The 23,720-nt window shown below is 38.4% G+C and overlaps 1 protein-coding gene across 2 annotated transcripts in view; it reads right to left on the bottom strand.

Annotated features, from left to right (window-relative positions):
- slc24a4 (solute carrier family 24 member 4) overlaps positions 1 to 13,253 on the bottom strand; it is a 32,020-nt gene extending 18,767 nt beyond the window's left edge. Inside the window, exons 1-3 of one of the 2 annotated variants that reach the window (XM_005803106.2) lie at positions 13,094 to 13,252; positions 12,505 to 13,001; positions 4,753 to 4,860 (exon numbers count right to left, since the gene is read on the bottom strand). In XM_005803106.2, the coding sequence (XP_005803163.1) occupies positions 4,753 to 4,860; positions 12,505 to 12,667 (271 nt within the window). In that variant the 5' untranslated portion in view covers positions 12,668 to 13,001; positions 13,094 to 13,252. Of the gene's footprint in view, positions 1 to 4,752; positions 4,861 to 12,504 lie in introns of both variants that reach the window. The other variant, XM_023348162.1, reaches the window with a different exon arrangement.
- Between the last annotated feature and the right edge of the window lie 10,467 nt (positions 13,254 to 23,720).

Here is a 23,720-nt window from a genome sequence, read left to right as displayed (position 1 = left end):
TCTAATCTTGTGTGCTTTGGAGCAACATCTACACAGGAAGAGGATGCATGTGAGAAAGTAATCCAATAGTCCCGAGTAAGCCACAAGTCATTTCCCAGCGAGCATGCATCATGTTGCCCACACCGCCTGGAAGAACGCATAAAACATTCGGATCCCAAAATAAAAATATTGTTCCAGATATCTTGCTACTTGCCTTACTTGGGTAACAGATGAAAGTGTGTTTGTTCCATTCGTCATGGGATTGCTACAGGCAAGCATGTGATGAGGGGAAGTGACTCAAGATCTGCATGCAATGGTTGTAACCCACAGTTTTACCAGCTACTTTAACAATCTATAGACTACCAAGTCAATCTTCTCATCCACTTTACAACAGTAACATTTGATGCTGGTAAAGTTGCTACAGGGGAAGAAAGCAGAACTGAACAAAATGTGTTCAACAGTTTTGGAAATGGAGCAATGCGATAGCCAAAAATCAAAATTGTTTTTATATTGACTGTTAGGATTTTCCACACTAATTTTGCTCATGCATATTCCAGTGAAAAATAAATGTTCATCTCAGGCATCTACATTTTTTACACAATCACAGGAAAGCATTTTTTAAAATATGCAGCTCTATTTTCTAACACCAGATTGTAGAGTTAGAAACTGTCTGGAATGAGCTCAAGAGAGCAACAACCCATAAAGACGCACACAACTATTCCTTAAGAAGCAAAAAAAAAAAAAAAAAAAAAGATTTCCAGATATACAAAGCTGATAAGGCATACGCCAAGACAAGAGCAACTTTTGTAAGTAATACAATGTTTAAACGTGTATCCCCAATAAGGAATAATCATGATTTCTCATTTTCGCATGAGGATTCTGTTCAGTGAATCTGAGCTATAAGTTAAACAATTGCAGTTGTGTTGCATTATTTTATCAGTACAGTATTAAGAAGGGTTTTTAAAAAACAGCATTAAAATGTCCATGATTTAAGATTTTCCCCATTAGTGGGCTTTTAAATCAAGCAATGAAGGACTATAAAGCAGACGCAGATAGAAAGGAGGATCCTCGGAAGGGCAGGTGGAGGGATTTAAGCCTGGTCATCTGGCAGCGACATGGACACTCCACATTCATACATGTGACAGATGCACTGACAGTTAAACACCCTGATCTGCCCACTTCATTCAACCCAAAGTAATAAAATTTGTTTTTAGCAGAGAAGATCTCCAGGAAGCCCAACATTATGGCTGTAATTTTGAACTTCACATAAATCTTACACGGGTTTAAAAAGGACATCAAGCATTAATTGTTTCTCATAGGAAGTTAGCCAGGCTTCTATGGTTTACAATCATCCCAACGTCTGGCTTGGAGAAACTTACAATGTAATCATTTCAATCTGACAGGTCTGTGGAAGCATGCACTTATAAAGCAAGAGCCCAAAAAGCAGTTAGTATAGCACTTTGTTTTCCAGGAGTGATTACTCAGTGACCTATATAAAGAGGCACTTACGATAAATGGCTGCTTTAGCAGCCCAAGTCTTAGGTATAGGAAGAAAAAACATTAGCACACCAGGAACCCCGGAAAAAGCTCCCCTGCTGATCAGAAATAACGATGAGGAAGTGACTGAAACCTAAGATAGCTCTGGAAAATCTATGCAAGTCTTCAAACCAATGCCTAATTATACTGAATTTAAGATGCACAACACATCTGGGACAAAAAAAAAAGTGTTCAAAGGGGGGGAAAAAAACAACACATTTCTCCAACCTTGGTTGTAGTAGATTGATTATTTGCTTGGATAAAACTAGAGATTCACTACCAAACTGGCTAATTTGAAAGAAAGGGGTCAGTGTTAAGCTAACCAACTTTGTACTTCTTCCCTCCGTCGCTAATAAATCACTCATTATCTGGGCCCAATGTTCAGCATAGAGCTCAAGTAGAAAGACTGATACTCGAAATTCTACACTATTACTACAAATTGCCGTAATGTGGTATGGTACTATTCAGTAAAGCCCTTATATATGCATAGTCAAAACATGAGAACATAATGAAAACATATTGAAACATTCAGATTGCTACAACATAGCATTTTGGCAGCTGCTGGTTACTTGAGGCTTACCATTTCATATTTTTGGACTTTTGCTTAATTCATATTAGACAACAGAATGTCAATTTGTATCAAGCTTGGGATAATTCAATCTGGCAAATTATGAACTAGACCAGACTTCACCAAAACGACAAAGTTGCCTTGTTCTATTTTTTGGTGCTTTTTACCCATTCTTGGAATATGCTCATTTTTGAAATGTTGAGAACCTTTTTGGAAAACGCAATTAAATTCAAGAAAGCAGTTTTAGTAACTGCATGCTGGGTGCCAAGTGTAGTTTAAGCTGTTGACTCCAGCCCCTTTCATCTTGGTTTTAAGCAAACCATTTTTACAGTAGCTGATCTCAGCGTGACCTCACCTCTGCTCCCAACAGAGGGAAAAAAATAAATAAATAATAAAAACTACTTAAGGATTTAAGTTGCTACAAAGCCAGAAGTGAAGCTGCCATTGGCTAGGGGAAGATGCCTGCAAAAAACTGAAGGTTGGAAAACTACCTGCCTAAATACTGCATCTTCAATCCTCAACTGCGACAATGTCAGTGAACCATCAACATCATGTTATTTTATACTCAAGTAAAAATTATGAACTTCGATTTGTGCATAGAATGTTATAAACAAGCAGCCAAGTCTTTAAAACATCTGCATGCATTACCAACAGGCCCTCATTTCCATTATGGTGGACAGCTTTAGAAATTATTTTCATCCATTCAGCTTCTGTTGTGGCCATTACCACAAAGCAATAAAAGCACATCTTTTCTAGTGGATGAATATCGATTGCCTGTAGATTTATTCATTGACTGCATTTTCCCAAAAGTGATAGTTGTATCAACAGTTCAGGACAAACACATGAACACAAGAACAGACCGTTGGCACAACACCAAACGAAAATGCATGTCTTGCTTTCACGTAACTGTACAAATGAGAACAGTCTGGCTAAGGTGGTTGTACTTTAATCTTACTGCAACTTTAACAGGATTATTCACGAGAAAGGAATAAAGTCACATGACCAGCTTTAAACCGACAAGGCAGGGCGGCGGTGGGATGAGAGGAGAAATTTGAGGAATGTCACGGCCCATCCGGTGCCTCTTGTGCTAAGGAGTGGGGAAAGTCAATGTGCGGAAAACTTCAGAGTCTTGTGATTAAAATATTCAGACCGTGCGGCCTTGAAAGAAAAAAACACTTGCACATTTGTATTGTTTAATGGTGAAAAAAAATGCCATTTTTGCTCCGTCACACATCAACAGCAGGAAACATTTCTATAATCCCTTCAGGATCCTGCCTCCTATGAACAGTAATGAAGTAATAACCTGGTAAACTTCACTGAGTAAATGAAATATTTGAAATTGCTTCCAAATTATCCATGACCCAGAGCGTTCTGTTGCATGCTCATCAACGTCCCAGGTCGACATGAGTACCCGTTGAGATGCATCATGCAGAATTATCATCCTTTGGATTTTAATTTATCTGTTATAAAAGAGGTCTTTCATTATACTGAAGGTTATTTCACAGTCATCTCCAAATCCTCTTCAGCCTATGAGTTATGTTACAGGATGGGTGTTATTTATAGAAATCTTTATGAAATAAGTAGTTAGCTGGGACTTAACTTCTAGGCCTGGCAGCTTTGCCATTCTCTTTCTACCGAGTCACGCAGGGTCACGGAGCAAATGTGACTCAAGGTTTGAGGAAAACAGAAGTTTGCCAGACTGAGCCGATCCAAGCGACCAAGAAAATCCATGAACTCATGGTTAAAATGAAAATGAGGAAATTCTAGCCATGTTTGAGTCCCAATTAGGAAACATATGTTTAAACAGTTCTTGTGCTACGCAAGGTCAGCAAGCAGTGAAGTACATGAGTTACCAAAATATCCTCATTTACAGAAAGGTCAGAAGAGCTGCACTCGAAGTAAATACAATTTCAGAGCGTTTTCCACACATTCATTCGAGTTCTTGTTTTCATCTCATTTATGAAAAGTTAAGAAATGTCCAACAGAGATTCAGATATTCAGTGATTTCACAACTCTAGTTTTAGTCATACATAATAGACATGAGGATCAAAAGTGCTTCTTAGTGGAGTTCTCTTGCCCATTTTAGTAGCATTTACACCTAAATACAGGTCATCTTCAAAACCTTATTTCAATTTGAAAATGTCAACTTTGTTGGAACAAAATTATGAGTCACTGGAAGTATAAAATCTAAAATGCAAACAGTACATCAGAATTATCTAGACCATCTGACTAAATCTACTAAAAAAATGGAGAAAAAAATGAAATATGGCCATTAAAGAATAAAATATATCCTTGTTTAGATTAGAATTAAGATTAAAGGGGTGTGATAAAGTTATACATCCATCCTTATCTGTGCTTACAATATACGATTATGGTTTCAGCAGCCAAGCCTGAAGCAACATGGGATCTCCATAAACCAGTCAATATGCCAGCATTATGAAATCACTTTCTCCATCAGGCTTGATCTGTTTTCACCTATAGCAGAAATGTAGCCAAATGCAGTTCATGTATTTCTGAGACAAACGAATAATTCCTATGGTAAATAAGATGGTGCCACCATTTTATTCTTAAATACATATACCTCAGATTGCCTTGCTGCTGAGAAACAAATTGCAACCAAAGGAAAAACATAAATAAATCTTCAGAAGTTTAAAACTCTTAGAACGTACCTGGCTCTGAACAGTTCTTTGACTCCGTGTCATTTTCAGATCTGGAAGCCATTAGTCTTCTACCCCAGTGTTCAAGGTCTGGATGTCCCTCCACAATCATCCCATGCCCTGAAAAAAGAAAAAAATAAATAAAACAGAACTGATTAGCCAACAGTAGCAGATGCACATTCAATTCTTGCAGCATGTCATGCATTTAAAAGTTAACTGTAGAACCTGTAGTTTTAACCAAACCTTAACTCAATTCTGCAAACAAAAACATAGCTGATGTTTTACAGCATATTTCATGTGCAGGAATCCATGATCATGCTCATTAAAAAAAAACAGGGTTTAATTTCACTTAATCCTTTAAAAGTTCTCATTTATGTAGATGTGAAATTTTTATCCAGCTCCAACATGACGTCAAAATACAGCTGTGCCATTATGTTTTAGGGGTGGGGGCTTTTTTTTATTTTTTTTTTTTAAATAAAACTGCTTTTAAGCCTCTAATGAGGACAAGAGGGGGAGAAAAAAAAACCTCAAACCTATTATGTAAAGTCGTTCATACGCACCGAGCATCACTTTAAAGTCGCAATTTTCATAAAACGCTGTGATGCAAAGCCAATGCTGGACTGTGGGACAGGATGATGAAACAGTGATGCTGTATGCACATTTGTACTGCTCACAAGGGAATATAGACAACTAATAAGGCAATGTTTAATTCATCCAGAGCTTAGCCAATCAATCTTGCTGCTTCTGTCTAGCTTCAACTCATGGATTATTAAACAAAAACTATTCAATACACATAGTGCATGTAGATATTTCCAGCTCCAAGCTAAATTGCATAAATTCCATTTTTAAAAACAAGATTACACATTACATCTACAAATTTTATTGCTCAACCTTTCTTTGCCTGCAACCAGTGCCATTTCTTTCCCCAAAATCTCCTGGTTTGTCTCAAAGATAATCCAATGGTATAACCATCTGAATTCTACGGAAAATACATCTTTCCAGAAATTAAGTTTCCTGATGGTTGAAAGGTATCTACACTTATGTACAACTGCACAAATAAGTTTTGAGAAACGTTCCACTTAAATGGTGATTAACATACTAAAATGCCATTTTGTCATGCAAGAAGTCAGAATAGCCAAGATGGCCACAGAATGGTGTACCAACAAAAGGGGAATTAATCACAAATCAACTTACAGAGGATACGGCACCCCCTACATAAAACTGCAGTAATATTTCAGAGCTAGTCAAGAAATGTAAATGTTTAGTGTAAATGAAGTTGCATCCAGTTTTACAGTTATGGATGTTTGAACAGATATTGATTCATTGACACTAAAAGGATTAGGTATGTTATTTGATAAACTGGGACTGATGAAAAACTAGAATCTAAAGAATCAGGGACTTTCTCCCTGTTCTGAAGGCCAGTGGATTCTCTGGTGATTTTCAGCCTTGGAAGACATTCTTATATTTAAATTAAATTTTAAATACTATTACCTTGTCAGTTCACAAAAACAACATCTTTAAAATAGGTCTTTTTAAAATTGTATGGTTCTTGAAGAGCTTCCATTCTCATATGTTCATCGGTTGGGATTTTCTTTGTTTATTGGTAAATTACCAATCAATGGGCATCAGCAGATTAGACCCAATTTCCTGCTCTCTACAGCTTTTGAACCATTAGATTTTCTGTATCGATTCTTTTAATGCACACATAAACACGTGTATGACTGCAGTACTAAACTTCCTGAAAAATAAAAACAAAAAAAAATGTATGAACAGGTTACAAAATTGATTAGACTTTTGGCAAGACTGGTAGTTTTTTAAGTTCTGAAAACCAAGTTTCACAATACATTTGAGTCTGTATTCTTTGGCTCATTGGTTAAAATATACCATAAATCAATTATGCAGGGGGTTTCTGTTTAATCGTTTGTCTCCCAAATCAAATTTTGCTCAAGTTGTAACCCCGTCTCAAAAAGTGTAGTTTGAAAAAAATAAACTTCAGTATTATAGAATTAAATACTCAATTCCAGGCATCAGACAAGGACAGCAGCGCTCAACTTGCCACAGATAGTTTTTTCTAGACTCAAAGACAAATCCAAAAGTATTTCAGAAGCCACAGGATCAGCGGCAACTAAATGAAATTACAGATGAGACGCTACCGCTTCCCACAATTTGTTGCTTTCCAAGACCTAACCCTCCAGATATCAGTTTAACCCATTTTCACCAGTCAAGTCATTTGGCTGCTCTGACATCTCTGGCCTCCCTCCCTCTTGATCAGATGTTCAATTGAAAGCCATCTAATTTCATATCTTGCCATCACTAGACCAGTTTATAATAAATAATGTGGCCTATGTGTGACATTAGAAAACTGGATTAGATATACACAGTCATTTTAAATTTAGTAAAACAGTTTATCAAATTGAAATTTTCCAAACCAGTTGCTTGTGAAACCACATGCTCACAACTATGACATTTCCACTTAAAGAGTCAACACAGGGTGACAGTTTGAGCTGTCCAGTTTACCACCAAGTTGCATTCATTTAAAGATGTGATTCTGTCAGCACCTCTGGGCAGACTGAGAGGGTGTCTGTGCTATAATACGAGCTACAGCCACTTGTGTGACATTGCTGCCTTATGCAACATCAGATCTCTACAGACAGTGTTTTCATTTATTTATATTCACCAAATCATGATCATGTACACTTTAAACCAGGAAATTGCAACTATGGTGCCTTTCTACCCAAAAACTGAAAATTGGTGGACCTAAATAATGTAAAGCCTTTGCGAGGGGAGTTGGGAGGATAAGAGTAATAAAGGACTCAATATGACTTATACAGACAAAGCCCACTACTTAAAATGTAATAAGACCAAGGGGAAATTTACCCAACATTAAGATCTTTAGGCTACCATGGGATCCCCCCACCCCACTGAATAAATGTATTCTAGAAAAAGTTTCAAGTGCAAGATTATACGACAACAAAAAGTGAGGTCAACCAATGTGGAGGAACCTGTGGGATAAGTCATAAGCATATCTCTGTCGTGTGAGACATGTTCATGGAACGCAAACCTAAAATGACCAAAGACTGCCATGCAAAAAAATATTCAGTAGTCCAAGCCTACCTTGAGAAATCAGTAAATTTGCCTGTGGTTGACACTACTGAACATCAGACGCAGGCAGTAATGGTTTAATAACATCCTCGTGCTCTGTCGGAGAAGCCCAGGAGGTAGATAAACCAAGGTCAACCATCAATCAAAAGTCACATGACGTGAACAAGCACACCTCATTTTTTGCTACCATAATTTTTTTGCTCAATCACACAGTCAACTTGCCTCAGCAACCTGTCAGAGCAATGCCCCGCTGCTCAACACACCTGTTCCTGCCACCCGTGCGCAGGTCTGCTACATGTGCATATGCACGCGGCAATCAGCGGGAGTGACAGCACGTGGAGCCCCACCGCTGCTTCACGAAGATGCAACCTAGAGGCAGTACAGCACATCTTATCCATCTGGGCCAGTCGGCAAATCATTTGCCACCAGTCACAACTAGGGACCAGGGTAATATGATTTATTTAGTGTTAGACGACGCAAAAATTATTAGATTGGATTTACTGGCAAGCATCTAAAAAACAAAGCTTCATTAAAAATTAAGTAGTGATCACCTTTAGCTTGCGTATTGGGTGTCTGTTTTTGGTGGCAGGAAATAGGAAACTTTTCCCCCTTTTAAAAGAAAAGTGTGGGAGCTGTTTTTAATCATGGGAGTGTGCAGCAACAAGTAGGGCAGGGGCAGCACTGCTCAACTATGTCTCATACGGTAAGAAAACAATCCCCCTCTCATAACTGCCATCTCAATAAAACATTACTAAATATAAAAAGAATGGTAAAATGAAAACTGGTTTAAAGCATTGGTACAACTTTGACACTGGTAACTGGTAAATTGCCACCATGGTAAGCACTATAGCTTCATTGTGCCATCCCAAATCCTCCAAAGGTTGAAAGTCCAATAGATCAGAGTCAAAAAGGCACTCATGCTCAGCTTTGGGTGGGTCCTGGGTCAGAAGATCAATTGAAAACATAGGGCCTCAATAATGGCTTCTAGAATGAACCATAGGGGATTCTATTATAATCCATAATATAAATTCAGAATAATCTTTTAAGCCTCTTGTTTCTAGTGTAATTAGACACTTGTGGTAATCCCTTAAAGGTCTGCAATCAGATATACCAAGTGTTTGAATGCCTTTAGTCCAGAACTGCTGAGCAGTAGGAGATAAAGGACCAACAAAAAGCATATCAGGTTCTCATCTTAAACAGCAAGTTCTATTTATTTATTTTTTTAAAGGCATTGCAGTTACATCTTTGAGCTATAAACAAAATCCATGGTGTTTCCCCAAGGCTCAGGTCCATGTCCCACTCTTAATTTATACATGCCACCCTTGAAATCCCAAGTTTTCACAGTTATGTGAATGATCCACAACTTTAAACAGGCATGTCTCCTGATGAGACAAGACCATCAGATGCCTGTTCTAACCAGATCCAAGATATGGGTAAAAACATTTTCTACTCTGCAACCAAAACAAAGTAGTCAGTCTTAAGCATTGTGAAACCATCAAGAGATGTTAAGAACCTTTGTGCTATTTTGATACAAATCTAAGTTTTTTGTCAAGGGTATTTACGAGCATAACTGATTAACAGTCTCTTGCTTAGAGAACTAACAATACAACCATTACATCGTACACCAACCCAGAACATTTATTCTTCACCACCTCTGGATTCTATTATTACGGAGCCCTGGGGAAAATTTTTCTTTGCGTTTCCTCGCAATACATTTTGCGTTTTCTCGCAATATTTGTTGGTCTATTTTGTATACAGTCACAAATGTCAATTTAAAATTACAAATCAAGTGCCTTGGTGAGAAGGGGTTTATTGTTAACTCTCTGGTGCAAAATATTTTTGGGAAATCGGTTTATTCACTGCATGTTTGTGTAAGGTTGAGATGGGACTATAAATGAAAACAGCCCTTTAAAACATTCAGACCATCAACACAAAGGAGGCACATTCAAAACCGTCAGATGAATTTATTGCTCCGTGATAATAAGCCAGAAATAGTCCAAATACTTTGGATGCATTTTTCATTTCTTTCCGTCTTATGGAAAGTTTGTTTATATCATAGGTCTGTGATGCATTTCTATCCTAAAGATATAAAACTTCATATATTTCACAACGAGATATTAAGATGCATGGAAAAACCTTATGAAAAACTTATATTATAGCAGAAAGTATGGCGGCCACGTAAGACAGGCTTACAGTATTCATTTATGGCGCATGAACTGATTAGTATTGTGAGAGAACACAAAAGTATTGCGAGAGAATGCAAGAGAAAAAAAAAAATCCCCATGTGGGATCCCCCAGGGCTAGGCACATTATTGAAATGCTCTCAGCAAATCTCACATTTGACAAGGCCCAGAACAAAAATTCACATCACTCAAGATTTCATTTCTGTGCTTGTAATTTTACAGTTTCAGTGGTTCTTAAAGTTTAAAGTGGCCTTTGTTTTAACCTTGGGTTAGTAGCCCTCAAAAGTACCCCTTTCAATACACCAACATTTTTCTAATCTACAACAGAAACAAAATAAATAAAGCTGTGTGAGCAAATATTTTAATATGACTTGTCCAATTTAACTCTAAAAGCAAATTTGGGGAAATTCAATCAATAAAGAGCCACAATATTTTACAAGTTTCCACATTTAATTCATGACAACCCCCTTTTTGATTCATTTTAGCACCCCATAATAGGTCTATGCTGGTTTTTACAGCGAGATTTAGTTTTAAACTCTTGCTGGGCCATTTCATAACTTCAAATATTAAACTCATTCTTTGCTGATTTAGATACATGCCATGACTCACTGCATCATGGTGGGGAAAAAAAAAGAAAATAAAAATCTGTCTTTAGCAGTCTGGCAGACATAAGGATTAAGCCAAAACTGGCTGGAACTGTTCACACAATTTAATTCACTTAATCTAGTACCCCAGATCATGATGCTCCCAACACCATGCACCAGAAGTTGTGTTCTTTTGGCAAATCTGGTATTGAAGCCAATAATTTAGGAAGATTCTATCCATCTTTCAATTGTCCCTCTTAGACCAGATTTATACAGAATGCAGGTGGTTGATTGAGGTCACAAAGCATTGGGTAAACAGTCCCTTCAGTGTTAAATTCAGGTTATGGTTAAATTACTGACAAATGTACAACAAGAAAATGTTTTGTAAGATCTGGTTCTAGGCAATAGAGGTTATACTCCAACGGACAATGTTGGACTTTATTGAAAAGGTGTTTTTGCAAACCTTTGTTTATGCAATACATACATAAATAAACTACAGGTTTATGCAAAGGATATTCACACTTGCAACTAAGATGTTGCATTTTTTTTTATTCTTAAGGTTTCACTTAAATGCAAGATAAAAATCACAATGAAAAGCACAGAAAATCAAATATGTTTTATATAGCAAACACCTGTGATCAGAGTAATACGAAGTCCATTTAGCATGTACTGGTATTCAGATAAGATATTTTTATGCCAACAAGACGTAGGACAAAAGCTTATGGAAAAGCATATTTTAGCTACAGTCCATGACTGAGGGACCTGAGAACATTTGGGAGAATTAGAAGTTTCTATGGTTCATCATATCTGAAAAGTTTCCCTAAAATAAGACAGCTAGATATTCTCATCGAAACCACAAGCACTACAAAAATATAAATAAATCGATTGCCGTCATAATTCCTGCCATAAATCCAGGAGACTATCCGATCAATTTCCCGAGGGATGGCTGTTGTTTAGTTAACCTTTAATCCCAGTAACGTCTCATTCTTCACCAGCAAAAATGTCAAGGTTGACCATCAGATTACATAACCGCGTGAGGGCTGAGTGGGATGCTCTGCACGAGCCTGCCGCGAGAGTTCCTGTACACGAGAGGGCATGTTTGGGTTGCGCTCGCTCGCTCACACACACACGAGACATGATCACCACCACCGTCGGAATCTTTTTCCTCAGTGTGCTCGCCAATGAAAAAAATAATTAAAAAATTCCTAAGAAATCGCAAACCCCTTCTCTACCTTCCTCCCTCATTTTCCCCATCCTAGCGATCGTCGGTGGCCTCTGCGTAAAAATCAGCATGCGGAAGCAAAAGGAGCATGATCATCTTCGTGAACCAGTGTGTGCAAAATGTGCGTGTGTCTGTGTGAAGCCCCGGGCCAGACGCGATGATGCCAACATTAACCATGATCTTGACGCTCCACAGATGACGCGCCTGGAAACAGTACATTCTGATACGCATTAAAGAAAAAGGCAAGACAAAAAAAAAAGCCAAAAAGCAAATTAACATTTTAAGTCAAAAAAAAAAAAAATCTTCACGTGGATGAGGAGCATGCTGTAATTACAAACGTGCCTGTCGGTTTAAAAACGTGCCGCCGAGCACACTGCGGCACACAGAACGTACTTTCATTAAAAAGCTGAGAGCTGACAGCATGTGCAGCTTCAGAAACTCTTAACAGTTATTTGAATGAAACGTCATTTAGATGAACTGCGTGCACAGGTTGGACAGAGTGTTCCTAAAGGGAAAAATGAATATTTTTCATCATTTGCCCTTGAAATTAAAGCAAAATGATACATTTTTATGGACGACTGTGATATGGCCAAGCATGATCACTCTGCAGATGTCGGATGCTCCTCTTTCGCCCCCGGTGCATCCCCCCCTCTTGTCACCCACACACACTCACCTGTCTTAGTTAACAGTGCCGACATGCTCCATGCCACGAAGAGGACACTGCAGATGAAGCAGACCTGAACGAACAGCATCTCCCTCCTCTTGCGAACTTTGAAGATCTTCGCGATTATCGTCTTTTTGGACGGGCACACGGTTTCGGAGTCGTCCCGCTCCATGCTCCGCAGCTCGCTCGGCCGGGGGCCACTTTTTTCTGGCGCGTCCTTGAGAGCCGAAGGGAAAGCTGCCGCCCGGCTCGTCTCTTCACACGGAGTACAGCCGGGATGTGGTCCTCATTTCAAGTCGTCCAAGTGCGCAGACCTAAGAGTACTGAAGCGAATAATGTTTCCCCCCCACCCCTTCCCCTGCAGCTTTAGAAGAGCCTTTTAGGCTGGACAGGGCAATGACAGCGCGGTCAAATTGATCAGCGTGGGTCCAAATTTATTCAGCGATGCTCCTGAATTCGGCTCGAGTCTGCCAGACTGGACGGGATGTCATTTTGTAGCACGCATCCTGTCCCGAAGGAGGGAAAAAAAAAAAATAAAGTCCGTATCCGCTAAAGAGTTAATGTTCAACATAAGATGCGCCAGTGTTCAGTCACAAACCTGGAAAAACGCTCAGCTGCGCCGCATCTCAAATCCTCCGCACCTGCGCCTGTTAAGTGAAACCAATCTGCGCTCATCAGGGATAATTGTTCAAATCGGGCAGCAGTCGTGCCGTGCGCCTCCACCCCTCCCCGCGTATGAACTCCCTCTCCGAGCAGAACAACCGGGCGGGCGATGAGAGCCGACCGAGCAGAGCACGCCTTAAGTACCAGCGAACTTTGCGACTGCTAAGGACAAGCGCCTGTTAGGATTCCCAGATACTGGAGAGCCAGCTCAGGAATACTGTAGTTGGATATCCTTACAATAACAGCATCATTTTTCATGCGATTTAAAAATAAAGTATTACAGAAGATGGCGTGCCAGCTCTCTTCTTAATTTTTGAAAGAATGTGAATTATGAACCGTCACCAAAGGTTTTATTTAAGGTGTATGTAGCTGAGCAACTCAACTTTGACACTTCTTTTCAAAAACTTTAAACAATCTCTAATCTTATTACAATTTATTTCCTGGAGGAGTCAGAATTTAGTCTTTCAAATTGAAAGCATTAAGGTTATTTAGAATTTGTATTTCATCTATTCATTCATTTCTTGTTTACTTGTCATAGGTAAGCAGGGGGGAAAAAACTATATTTTCAGGATTACTTTTATAGCTTCAGATCCCCTTAATGAGATAAGCTGGATAAAATCCCTCCAACTTGATTCGATTGCTGGTCTCCTGTGTTTGTATTCACAGTGAAAAGACGTAATCAAGAAGAAAATCTCAAAAGATTGGGATTCTCATAGGTTTGAGGTTTCAATTTGTCTTATTTATTTCTTCCCTCATTATCAAATCTGGAGGTGACTCAAAAAACATCCAACCCCCCGGCTGGCCAAGAGGTTTCAAGAGAAATTATATTCTCAAAGGATATGCTGAACGTGAATATAAACCTTCATATCTTAAAGGTTATGGGTCTGAAATAATTGCGTTTTCTTTATTTAACCATTAAAATATTTGTCTGGACTTATTCTGTCATTTCTGGTATAATGTCAGTATAAATCAATAATTTATGATCAATCTTTTCCCCCTGTGTTATTCTTAAGTATAGGAAAACTTTACAAGTATTTGAAAGCTTGCTCCATTCATTTCTACATGAATTAATTGTTTTAAAATAATATTTCATTGAATGCTTTAGTATTTGAATTGTTGAAATAGCACAAAGATTGCAAAGATAGAGGCCAAAAAATATGCATAGCAGAAGCATTTGCTGTAGTAAGATCTTAGAACCTTAAAAACTTTACATATTTGAAATGAATGATTTAAAATGAACTCTAAATTTCAAAAAAGTGCTATATGCTATATGTTCCGTAATACAGCTGTAATTCATTGGCGAATCGCACATCAACTGAAACACAGATTATGTTGAATGGAGAATGCCATATTTATAAAGCATTAACATTATGAAACAAGAGGTTAGAGGTACTGTGTGAACTGATGAGAAGTGCTGGTTCTTGTAGAAATAGCACCATGGGCAGGCCCCTCTTTCTCACCTCAGTTTTTAAGCCTCCAAACTTGGTTGTAATGGAAAACGAAAAGCAAAACAAAAACACATTAAAAATGTGAGCGTTAGTGTCTAAATCTAAAACTTTGTTATGAAGAATCTCTGTCATACATGTGGTTTCTGGTTTTCAGTCAAATATTTCCAGAGTGAATTAAGGAAGCACTCGTATAAATGATCAACGGTGCATAATGAGTTTGGTAAAAACATGTTTGAAATGATTTTTAATCTGTGGGAAATTCAAACAAAATCAATCCGTTCCTCGGTTTTAATTAATCTCTGCTCTTACTATAGCCTATGCTTGAATAGTTCGTGTGGTTCATATTTTAAACCGAACATGATCAAATGCACTACCCAACTGAAGATAATGTTTGTACGGTAATTTCTAAACTGCATGAGCAACCACCTCACAGAATGCCAATGCTGGTGAGATTTAATGCAGGATGGCCTCCAAATAAATATCTGCTCATTGCCCTGTACAACCTTGGACTTTGGAGAGTCAAATTATCTGTGTTCAGACTCGACTCTTTTAACGCTCCTTAAAAACTGTGTGCAGAAAAAGTTTTTACAAATTCAGCTCTTCCTTGACTGCACTGAAAGCACCACGCTGCTCGCCGTTGATCAGCCCAGAACATGGTGATCTTTCACACCGCTGGAGCTTCGCAGTGCCGCTAATGACAAAATCATCCGTATCTCTTTACAGCTGCATTATGAAACCAAATCCAATATCTTTCTGGGTCCTGAGCATATCCCCTTTTAATAACTGGCCTGCAAGTCACCTGCAATCCCCATTTTGATATAAAGCTGAATAATTGAGGTGATAGATCCTCCAGCTCAGAAGCATCAGTGTTTCCATTACCCCGCAAATCTAAATGGAGATGATATATATATTTTTTTCATGGCCTCAAGGTTTTAACTGGCGTGATAAAAAGGGCTTATTTTCAGAAAATTGGTTTATATGGAGAGATGTATTGGAACTGAGCATGCAAAAAATTAATATTGCAATGGAGTCACTGCAAGAAGCTACAGACTAGCTGCAGTCAGTGAATATGTTAATACTTTCAGTAAGGAAAAGATACATTTCAGTAAATAAGCCTATTGACTGTTTGATATGAATTTTTATCACATTCACCGCTGTGCAAAGATGTTCTGAGTCATCCCTTTTCTTTCTTTTGCTTTCAAGAGACTTTTAGAGCGATCGTCCCACATGTGCTTGTTGACTTGCACCTACCCAAGATTGGGTTGCAGATGTAAAAGATCCAGAATAGGAAAACCCAGACATCTTTCTGTCCAGCAACTCTCCTCAGATAATTCTGAAGAACAGCAAGGTGTTCCCTTGCCAGATAGGATATAGTACATCCACTAAGTTCAAAGTTTCCAGCTGGGCATCCTATCGCAGAGACATGACCGGAAAACCTCCAGGGGAGATGCCCAAGAGGCATCCTTAAGAACTACGCCATTCATTTTGATGCAGAGAAGCAGGGGCGCTTCAACTTATCTCTATGGCTGAGTTTGGCCACTCTATAGAGGAAGCACATTTCAGCCGCTAGACTACAGATGGAAAAGTAAATCAGGCTTTTTGGATCAAGTTCTCCACCACAACATAGCAGGCCAGTGTGCATGTAGCTGCAAAGGTCCAAATCCAACTATCCATCTGTCACACCTTTCTATTATAAATACAGAAATCTTAAACTCAAGGGACTCAAAAATAAAAGACAACATTGGAAATAAGTCTGTTTTAATTGGATCTTAAGCCACTTTGTTTTGTATTCATCTGTTAAAAATATAACAGTAAAGCCATTTTATGTGCATAAAATGTTATTTTAGCTGCAATCAGGTACCATTATATTCTGCACGATGTCATTTTGCCCAGGTATAAAAAACTGGACAAAAGAAAAATGGGTGAAAAAGCTGCTGAAGCAGATTCAAGTTCAGTTTGGCATCAATACCCCCCGACTACTGTACTACTGTTTAGCAGTTGGCACTCTCTCAATTGTGTCACCAATACAGTCAAGCTGAGGACTCTGCAGAGTCCAGTGAGCCAAATGCAAATGATGAGGGAGAACTGTTATGTGGTGTTAGATGGCTTAAGCTTGAATTGCAGGGTTTTACTAAACAAAGCAATTAGGCTTCTTTTTGGAATCTAGTGAGTAGTCAACATTCAGAGTAAAGCATTAAGGAATTTAAAGAGAAGTTTAAGACTGGCAATTGACTGTGCCTAAAAATAACTGGAAACAACTTTCTCATTAATAGTTACGTACATTTAACTCAGCTGTCCATTATTGCCATAATTATCAGGCTCTTCTCAAAAAAGGAGTCCATTCCCACAGGGAAGCATTTAATAACTTCAAGTATAGCATACTACCTACCATGTGGAAAATATGCTTACTTGCGGTTTTGCTGAGAGCTAGCTGAGACATCGGCTTATTTAATTCTTAAAGTAGCGGCAAACACCAAGTCTGAAGTTGCTCATGGGCAGCACAAATAAATAAACATTACCTATGAGGACTTCGTTTTAAGCCTGCTAATTAACATGTTAACTTGTTTTCCAAGTTTAATTAAATCTAATAAGGGTCAAAAGACAACTTTCTTTGAGGGGGTGTACGTTTTCCTCATGCTGAACTAAGCTAACTTGCTGCCTGTGGATTCATTTAGCAAGAACAAACCTAATGAGGGGAATAATTATCTGCATTATGTAAATTTTAAGACAGTCCTTTAGCACTTGAGCACAACACTGTCATGCAACTAAAAACACACAAATGAGGGGTTGTGAGGCTCCTTGTGCTTCATGTATTCACAGAAGTCTTCTGCTGCCTCCAGCTTTGCCAGCACAGCATGCAGGGAAACTTCTGCAGCCATCTCTGCTTATAATATTGATCCATGCATGGATTGGTTATGCTAACGTCAACTTCACACCACGAACGCTGCTGATTGCTTAAGCAAAAACTAAATTTAAAGGATCAAAACCGTTACAATCTTCTGCGGAACAGGGTTGCATAAGATCAAGACTGTCCTTGTCAGTACAGTGCAAGGCAGCTCTCCAAAATCATTAACCGTCATTTCCAAGAAGCATCCAACAGGCTGTGTGAGGGGTGAACATGGAAGGCATTGCAGGTCATTAGTCAGCGCTTTCCAAATTCGTCGCCAGAACTTGTCTTTAGCAGACTGGGTCTTCCGTTTGCACACATATACAACATGTGTGACTCGTGCCAGTGCCAAGAGATTAGTCTCCTGCAGGCCCCTGTCCACACAGTAGGGAAGGCAGTTGGGGAGAAGTGCCAGGGCCTGCTTACAGAGATTTAGCCACTACTTTAGACTCTCTGCCTTAGTCAAACTTACACGTCTTTCTGTGTGTACAGTGGGTCCGAAAGAACAGCCACTGATCTGCAGAAGAGATAATAAATGGATCTTTAGAGATGTCGCAAGAACAGCTGGAGTGATGTTAATGTGTTGTTTTGGTATAAATGTCAAGACATGTGTCATATACTTGAAGTGCAAATGACTAATGACTAGAGGTGAAGTACTTAACAATGATAGTCACACAATAATTGCCATTTGACTCAGAACTGCTCACTTCAGCTCCAGCAACATTTTTTGCTGGGATGATTCATCTTGTTTATTCGCTGGTTTGCACTGATTATGTTCCAGTCTTAATAAGCGACTGTTGTTTTTGCTGTTGTGGAGATATTTTGACAATAAGGCATTGTGAATCAGTGCACTCCACGCATTTCATTTCTTAGTGAGTTTGAAATAATTCCCTAGCTTCTTAGCTTACTTCTTAGCATTTAAGAAAAACCTCTGGCTGTTACTAGCAAAGAAGTTGCTTAGTTAGCACATATCTTGCAGAGAACATTTTGTCATCAATAACTTCCCTCTATTTAGTAAATCATTTGGACAATTTTATTTCTATTTTCTCTAAGCCAGTGGTACTCAAGCTTTGTAGCTTCTGATTCAAAATAACAATAAAAGAGGCTCATGAGCCTATCTATTAAGTATTCAACAAAGTTAGTTCAACAAATGATGCCAAAAGCAGCCACCCGTTTTTTTTCTATATTTTATTTGTATAAGTGGTGTTTTAGATGTTTTATAAAATCCTTAAAAGCACATGCTTTATTATTTCCCCTTTTTTATACGTTATATTTTATTTAAAGAGGATCTTAAAACTCCACCCCTACTGGGCCCCAACCCCAACTTTGGGACCCACTGCTGTAAACCTTTCAAGAGTAACACTGTTCAAGTAAGAGGAACTAGTTTTGTGTACTTTCAAACATAAAATTAAATCCATAAATCAAGAAAAATGTGTTACATATAGCCAGCAATATCATAAAGGATAAGTGGATAGCACCGACATTTGTACTGTATGTATTCAAGAAGTATTGTACTTTTTCAGTGGTGTTGTGAGACAGCAGGTGCAGTTATTGGTGTGTGGCTGACATAAATAAATCAAGTTGAATATTTTGATTGACCTCGTTTCTGCCAGTCTGCTCGCTTACTTTTTTGTGGGGGAAAAAAACAAACCGAAAAAAAAAAAAGATGTACCAAAAATAAGGATATTTGCAAAACTAACAAGAAGTCTACATGTTGGATTTTTCAGAACAAATACTAATCGAATCAGAATTGTGTTGTTTAGCTTAGACCACTGCCATTCTATTATAATCAAACCCCACCTACTGAAAACATTGTAAACACAAAATCATAGCTAAATGGTGTGACACAGGGCCCATAAAAAATTTTTTACATAGAGAGTCCAGGAAAAATAAATATTTTATTAATCATCAAAATCTTCCTGACAGATGGAGAGGAACATATCCCTTTTTGAGAAGCTTCTTCTTGTCTCAATCTGCCAACTATTGTCAAGCTCATTTTGGATTAAAACAGGTCGCTGTTCAAGCCTGCAAAAGCAGCCTTTCTTATTTAAAAAAATGAGATTTCTTTTTTCTTTTAGCAGGATAAAAAAAATATATGTGCCAATTTTCTGCAGCTGACTGAGAAGCTGTCAGCTGCAGAAAGAATTTAATATTCATCATGAGTGTTGAGCATTTCACGACACCACCTCAGGTTTATTTGTATGCCTGCTCAGGTGTGAAGAGTAAACAGGGCAGAATCGAGCAACAGTCGGTTCTGTCTGTGTACTGTTGGATGCAACAGTTATCTCTCTATTACCCTCTTGATCTGTCAAAATATGAAAACTCACCCTTCTTATTGCTGATATGAGGCAAGTCAGACAACCCCCAATGTGCACTGCTTTTTAATGTATGCAATGCAGTGTCATATGATTGCAAGGCACCAAATTGATCGTCTATGTGATTTTCATGCCTGCTGACTTGCTTTAGCTCTTGAAAAATCTGTTACATAACACATAATGGGCATTGAAATAGAGTGCAGTAGGTGGCTTCTGACTTATTTTTTAATACTGAAGAAAACCTTTCATTAGATTTTTTTTTTTTTTTTGAGAAAGTAATTCTGTAGCAGGATGTGATGATAAACAAAATCCCAACGTTTTTTTAGTTCGGGGGTATTACAAATAAATCACATTGTGTATGGCTCAATTAAATTATAATTATTAATTCTTCCTCTTCTGAGGAAGACTATAATATGCCTCAAAGAACTTTGGGTCTAACCAGAGATTTAAAAAAAAAAAAAACTAAATGATTTGACAAGCTTGCAATTAGCAAATAGCTGGCCCACTTAACATCAAGCTTGCATTTAATTAAACAACTTTCCCAGCTAGCAATTACATTAGATTGAATATATAATAGACAGGCCTGTAACCACATTACATTCAATAAAATAACTTGACAAGCTAGGAAGTAGCTTGCAGCTGACCAATGCTTAAAGCAGTTAGTATATAGTTTGAATTTAGCAAATACACTTTCTACTCACCAATTACGTTGCAAATAGCTAATAATTAAGGCAGTTAACATGCAGCTATAACTTCCAATAGAACGCAGTTAGCATATAGTTAGCTCTTAACAACTTAGCCAATAACTTACCTTCCTCTTCTTTTTTGTGGTGGTTAGCAAGCAGCGTTTAGATGTGCATTACTGCCATCTACTGGAATGGAGTGTGGACTAAGATGCTAAATATATGTATATTAAACAATAAAAAAAGAAAAGAACAGAAAAAAAAATATGGGACATTCTCTGAATTCGGTGCATTTTGTGTCTCACAGGTTTATCTCAAGGATTTTCATATTATGCAAACAACATTTTTTGAGAAAAATCAAGAAATGGAAATATCCATGTGTCTTGGTAATGTAACATGCAAATATGTTTTAAAAATGATGTTTTGAAAAATGTTATGGGTTGTTGAAGCATAGAAGTCAGCCAAAGGAGCATGTCCCCACTGACCAATGTTAATTTTTCAGAGAATATGAAACAAATAAAAATATACAACAAACTGATATGTCCTACTACCTTTAAGGTAAACAACTTCATTCTTTCAGACATCAGTTCAGTTTTTCTGAACGCTTATATTCAGTTTAGCAAACGTCAAAGCTCCATAAAAAGGAATTAAGTTATTCTGCGATTCTTAAGGCATCAGCCATATGACTGAAAAAAAAAATCCTGGTTATATCTTAAAGAGACTTAACCTTTTGTAATGAGCAGCACATAAATAACTTCATTATTCTTTTCTCTGCAGTGCAGAAAGGGATGGGTAGACCGGCAAAGAGCAACCTTTTCCCTGTGGAAATGTAGAGTGGAGAGCCCCATTCAGACTCACTTCAGAACATGCTGGCCATTCATTCTGAAAAGATAGGATCAGTACTGCAAAGACAGGCCACAAAGTCTATATTAATGTAGGAAGCTGTTCTCTGAAACAGAGGACAAGTGAAAGTAAGTCCTTACAAAGCAATCTCTTGAAGCTAAAGTAGGAGGGGGCATGCAATAAAATCAGAACGGCCTGTAGATTTCCCTGCTGTGTGATTATCATCACCCCGTGCAGCTACATATTGGACACAAAAGTTTTAGTTGCAGTGTAGGAGGGCGATGAGTAGGAGTTGTTAATGTCAAAGTCTAAATATTCATAAGCAGGCATGGAAAGTGACTTTTTAAAAAGAGTTTTTAGTTGAATTTTGAGTTCATCTGTCTATTTGTGAGTGCAAGCTTTGCATGCATCTTTAATTTTTTCTGCGGCTCTAAAATTCTCCATATAGTTTTGCAAATGTAAGTTATTTTTCTTCCACACTATGATCAAATTTTTAGCTGAAGGTCTTGAGTCAGTTTAGGCCTGGATCATGACATTCATAACACCCCATAGTGTTAAATTGCGCAGTTCTGTATTGCTGGTTGTTTTGAGCGCATACGTAACAGCGTTCTCAGTCAGCACTGCTCATGTTCTCCATGTTGTGACGAGAAAGGGAATTGACTGTTGATCATTTTACAACCAGTAGGCGGGGATCAGGCTGTTAGTACCAATGTCATAGTTAGGTTTGGCAAAGTCACTGGTAAAGGAACTGTTGTCTACTGACAATGATCCTCAGCACCATCACAAGCTTTATAGTCAAATCTTCCAAAAATATTTTTATAACATCTACAAACCTCTACATAAAGTATGTTATTTGGATATTATGTGACAGAGAAACACAAAGTGTTACATAATTGTGAAATAGAAGGAAAAGGAAACCTGATTTAAAACTTTTTTTTGACAAATACAAAAGTGTTGCAATCACTTGTATTGTTTGCAAAATGATTGGAACTGATTGGAAGGGAGAAGTTAGATTCCCAGGATGGACTTTGATTGGGCCATTCAAACTCTGGATTCATTTTTAGGGTTTTTTGCTTTGATCCATCCATCCATTTTCTAACACCCTTGTCCCTAGTGGGGTCGGGAGGGGTGCTGGTGCCTATCTCCAGCTAATATTCCAGGCGAGAGTCGGGGTACACCCTGGACAGGTCGCCAGTCTGTCGCAGGGCAACACAGAGACAGACAGGACAAACAACCATGCACACACACACTCACACCTAGGAGAATTTAGAGAAACCAATTAACCTAACAGTCATGTTTTTGGACTGTGGGAGGAAGCCGAAGTACCCGGAGAGACATGCACAGGGAGAACATGCAAACTCCATGTAGAAAGACCCCGGGCCGGGAATCAAACCCAGGACCTTCTTGCTGCAAGGCAACAGTGCTACCAACTGCGCCACTGTGCAGCCTGTTTTTTGCTCCCTAAAAGTCTAAAATACTTTGCCCTTTGTAGCTTTATCTAAATTTTGTCCTTTCTCTGCTAAAGAAAACACCTCCACAGCAAGACGCTCCCACCACTATGTTTCACTGTGGAGATGGTGTGTTCATGGTAATGTAAGTGTTAGTTTTCCTTCACACACAAAAATGTAACATTTTTGTCTCATCTGAGTAGAGCACCTCATTCAACATATTTTCTGTGTCAATTACATGACTTAATTTCAGTAATCATTTATTCTTCCCACTCTTCCATATGTCAGGTTTGCAGCATGCATAACTGACAGATTTTAAATTTGATTGGGCCATCTGTAATGTCACAAAGAGACTGCAGAGAAAGTTGTGGAAGGAGAAAACCTTTGCTCACTAAGAAAAACACTCAAGGCCAGACTGAAGTTCACCACAGAGAAGGTAGTAAAGGAATAAATATTTTTTTGGCATATTTGGACAACAGAACTATGGAAATATTGGGATAAGCTAATTAACATATCCAGGATAAAATATGATAATGGCTGAACTTCACTTTTACAATTTAAAGAAACCAGGGAAGTTTTAGCTTCACCTATTCAGGGTCTGCTCACGACCATTGCATTGGATCTGAACTAAGCTGCTTTCAGATAAACAGTTACAGAGCTGAGTCACTTCTCTGGATTCATGCTCCTCACTCTGGACAGACTTAGTGCTTGTTTTCGTATCCACATCTCTCGGTGAAAATGATTCACAGGCTGACTTTACTCAGCCAGTAGTAGGCTGGAGTCCTGAGTTTGGCAGAGGCGTCTCCGGGGGTAAACACAGGGAAGCTGATCTTTATTGTGGTGTCTGAGCTGGAATTAATCATCGGCAGGGTCTCCTTGCAGCTCTCAAGGTGGTGTCATGTGTGTCACATCAGATAAAGTCGGGTCGCTCCGATGTG

This window comes from Xiphophorus maculatus, chromosome 15, assembly GCF_002775205.1.
Source record: "Xiphophorus maculatus strain JP 163 A chromosome 15, X_maculatus-5.0-male, whole genome shotgun sequence".
Taxonomy (NCBI): domain Eukaryota; kingdom Metazoa; phylum Chordata; class Actinopteri; order Cyprinodontiformes; family Poeciliidae; genus Xiphophorus; species Xiphophorus maculatus.
This window is presented reverse-complemented; position numbering and strand designations above follow the sequence as displayed.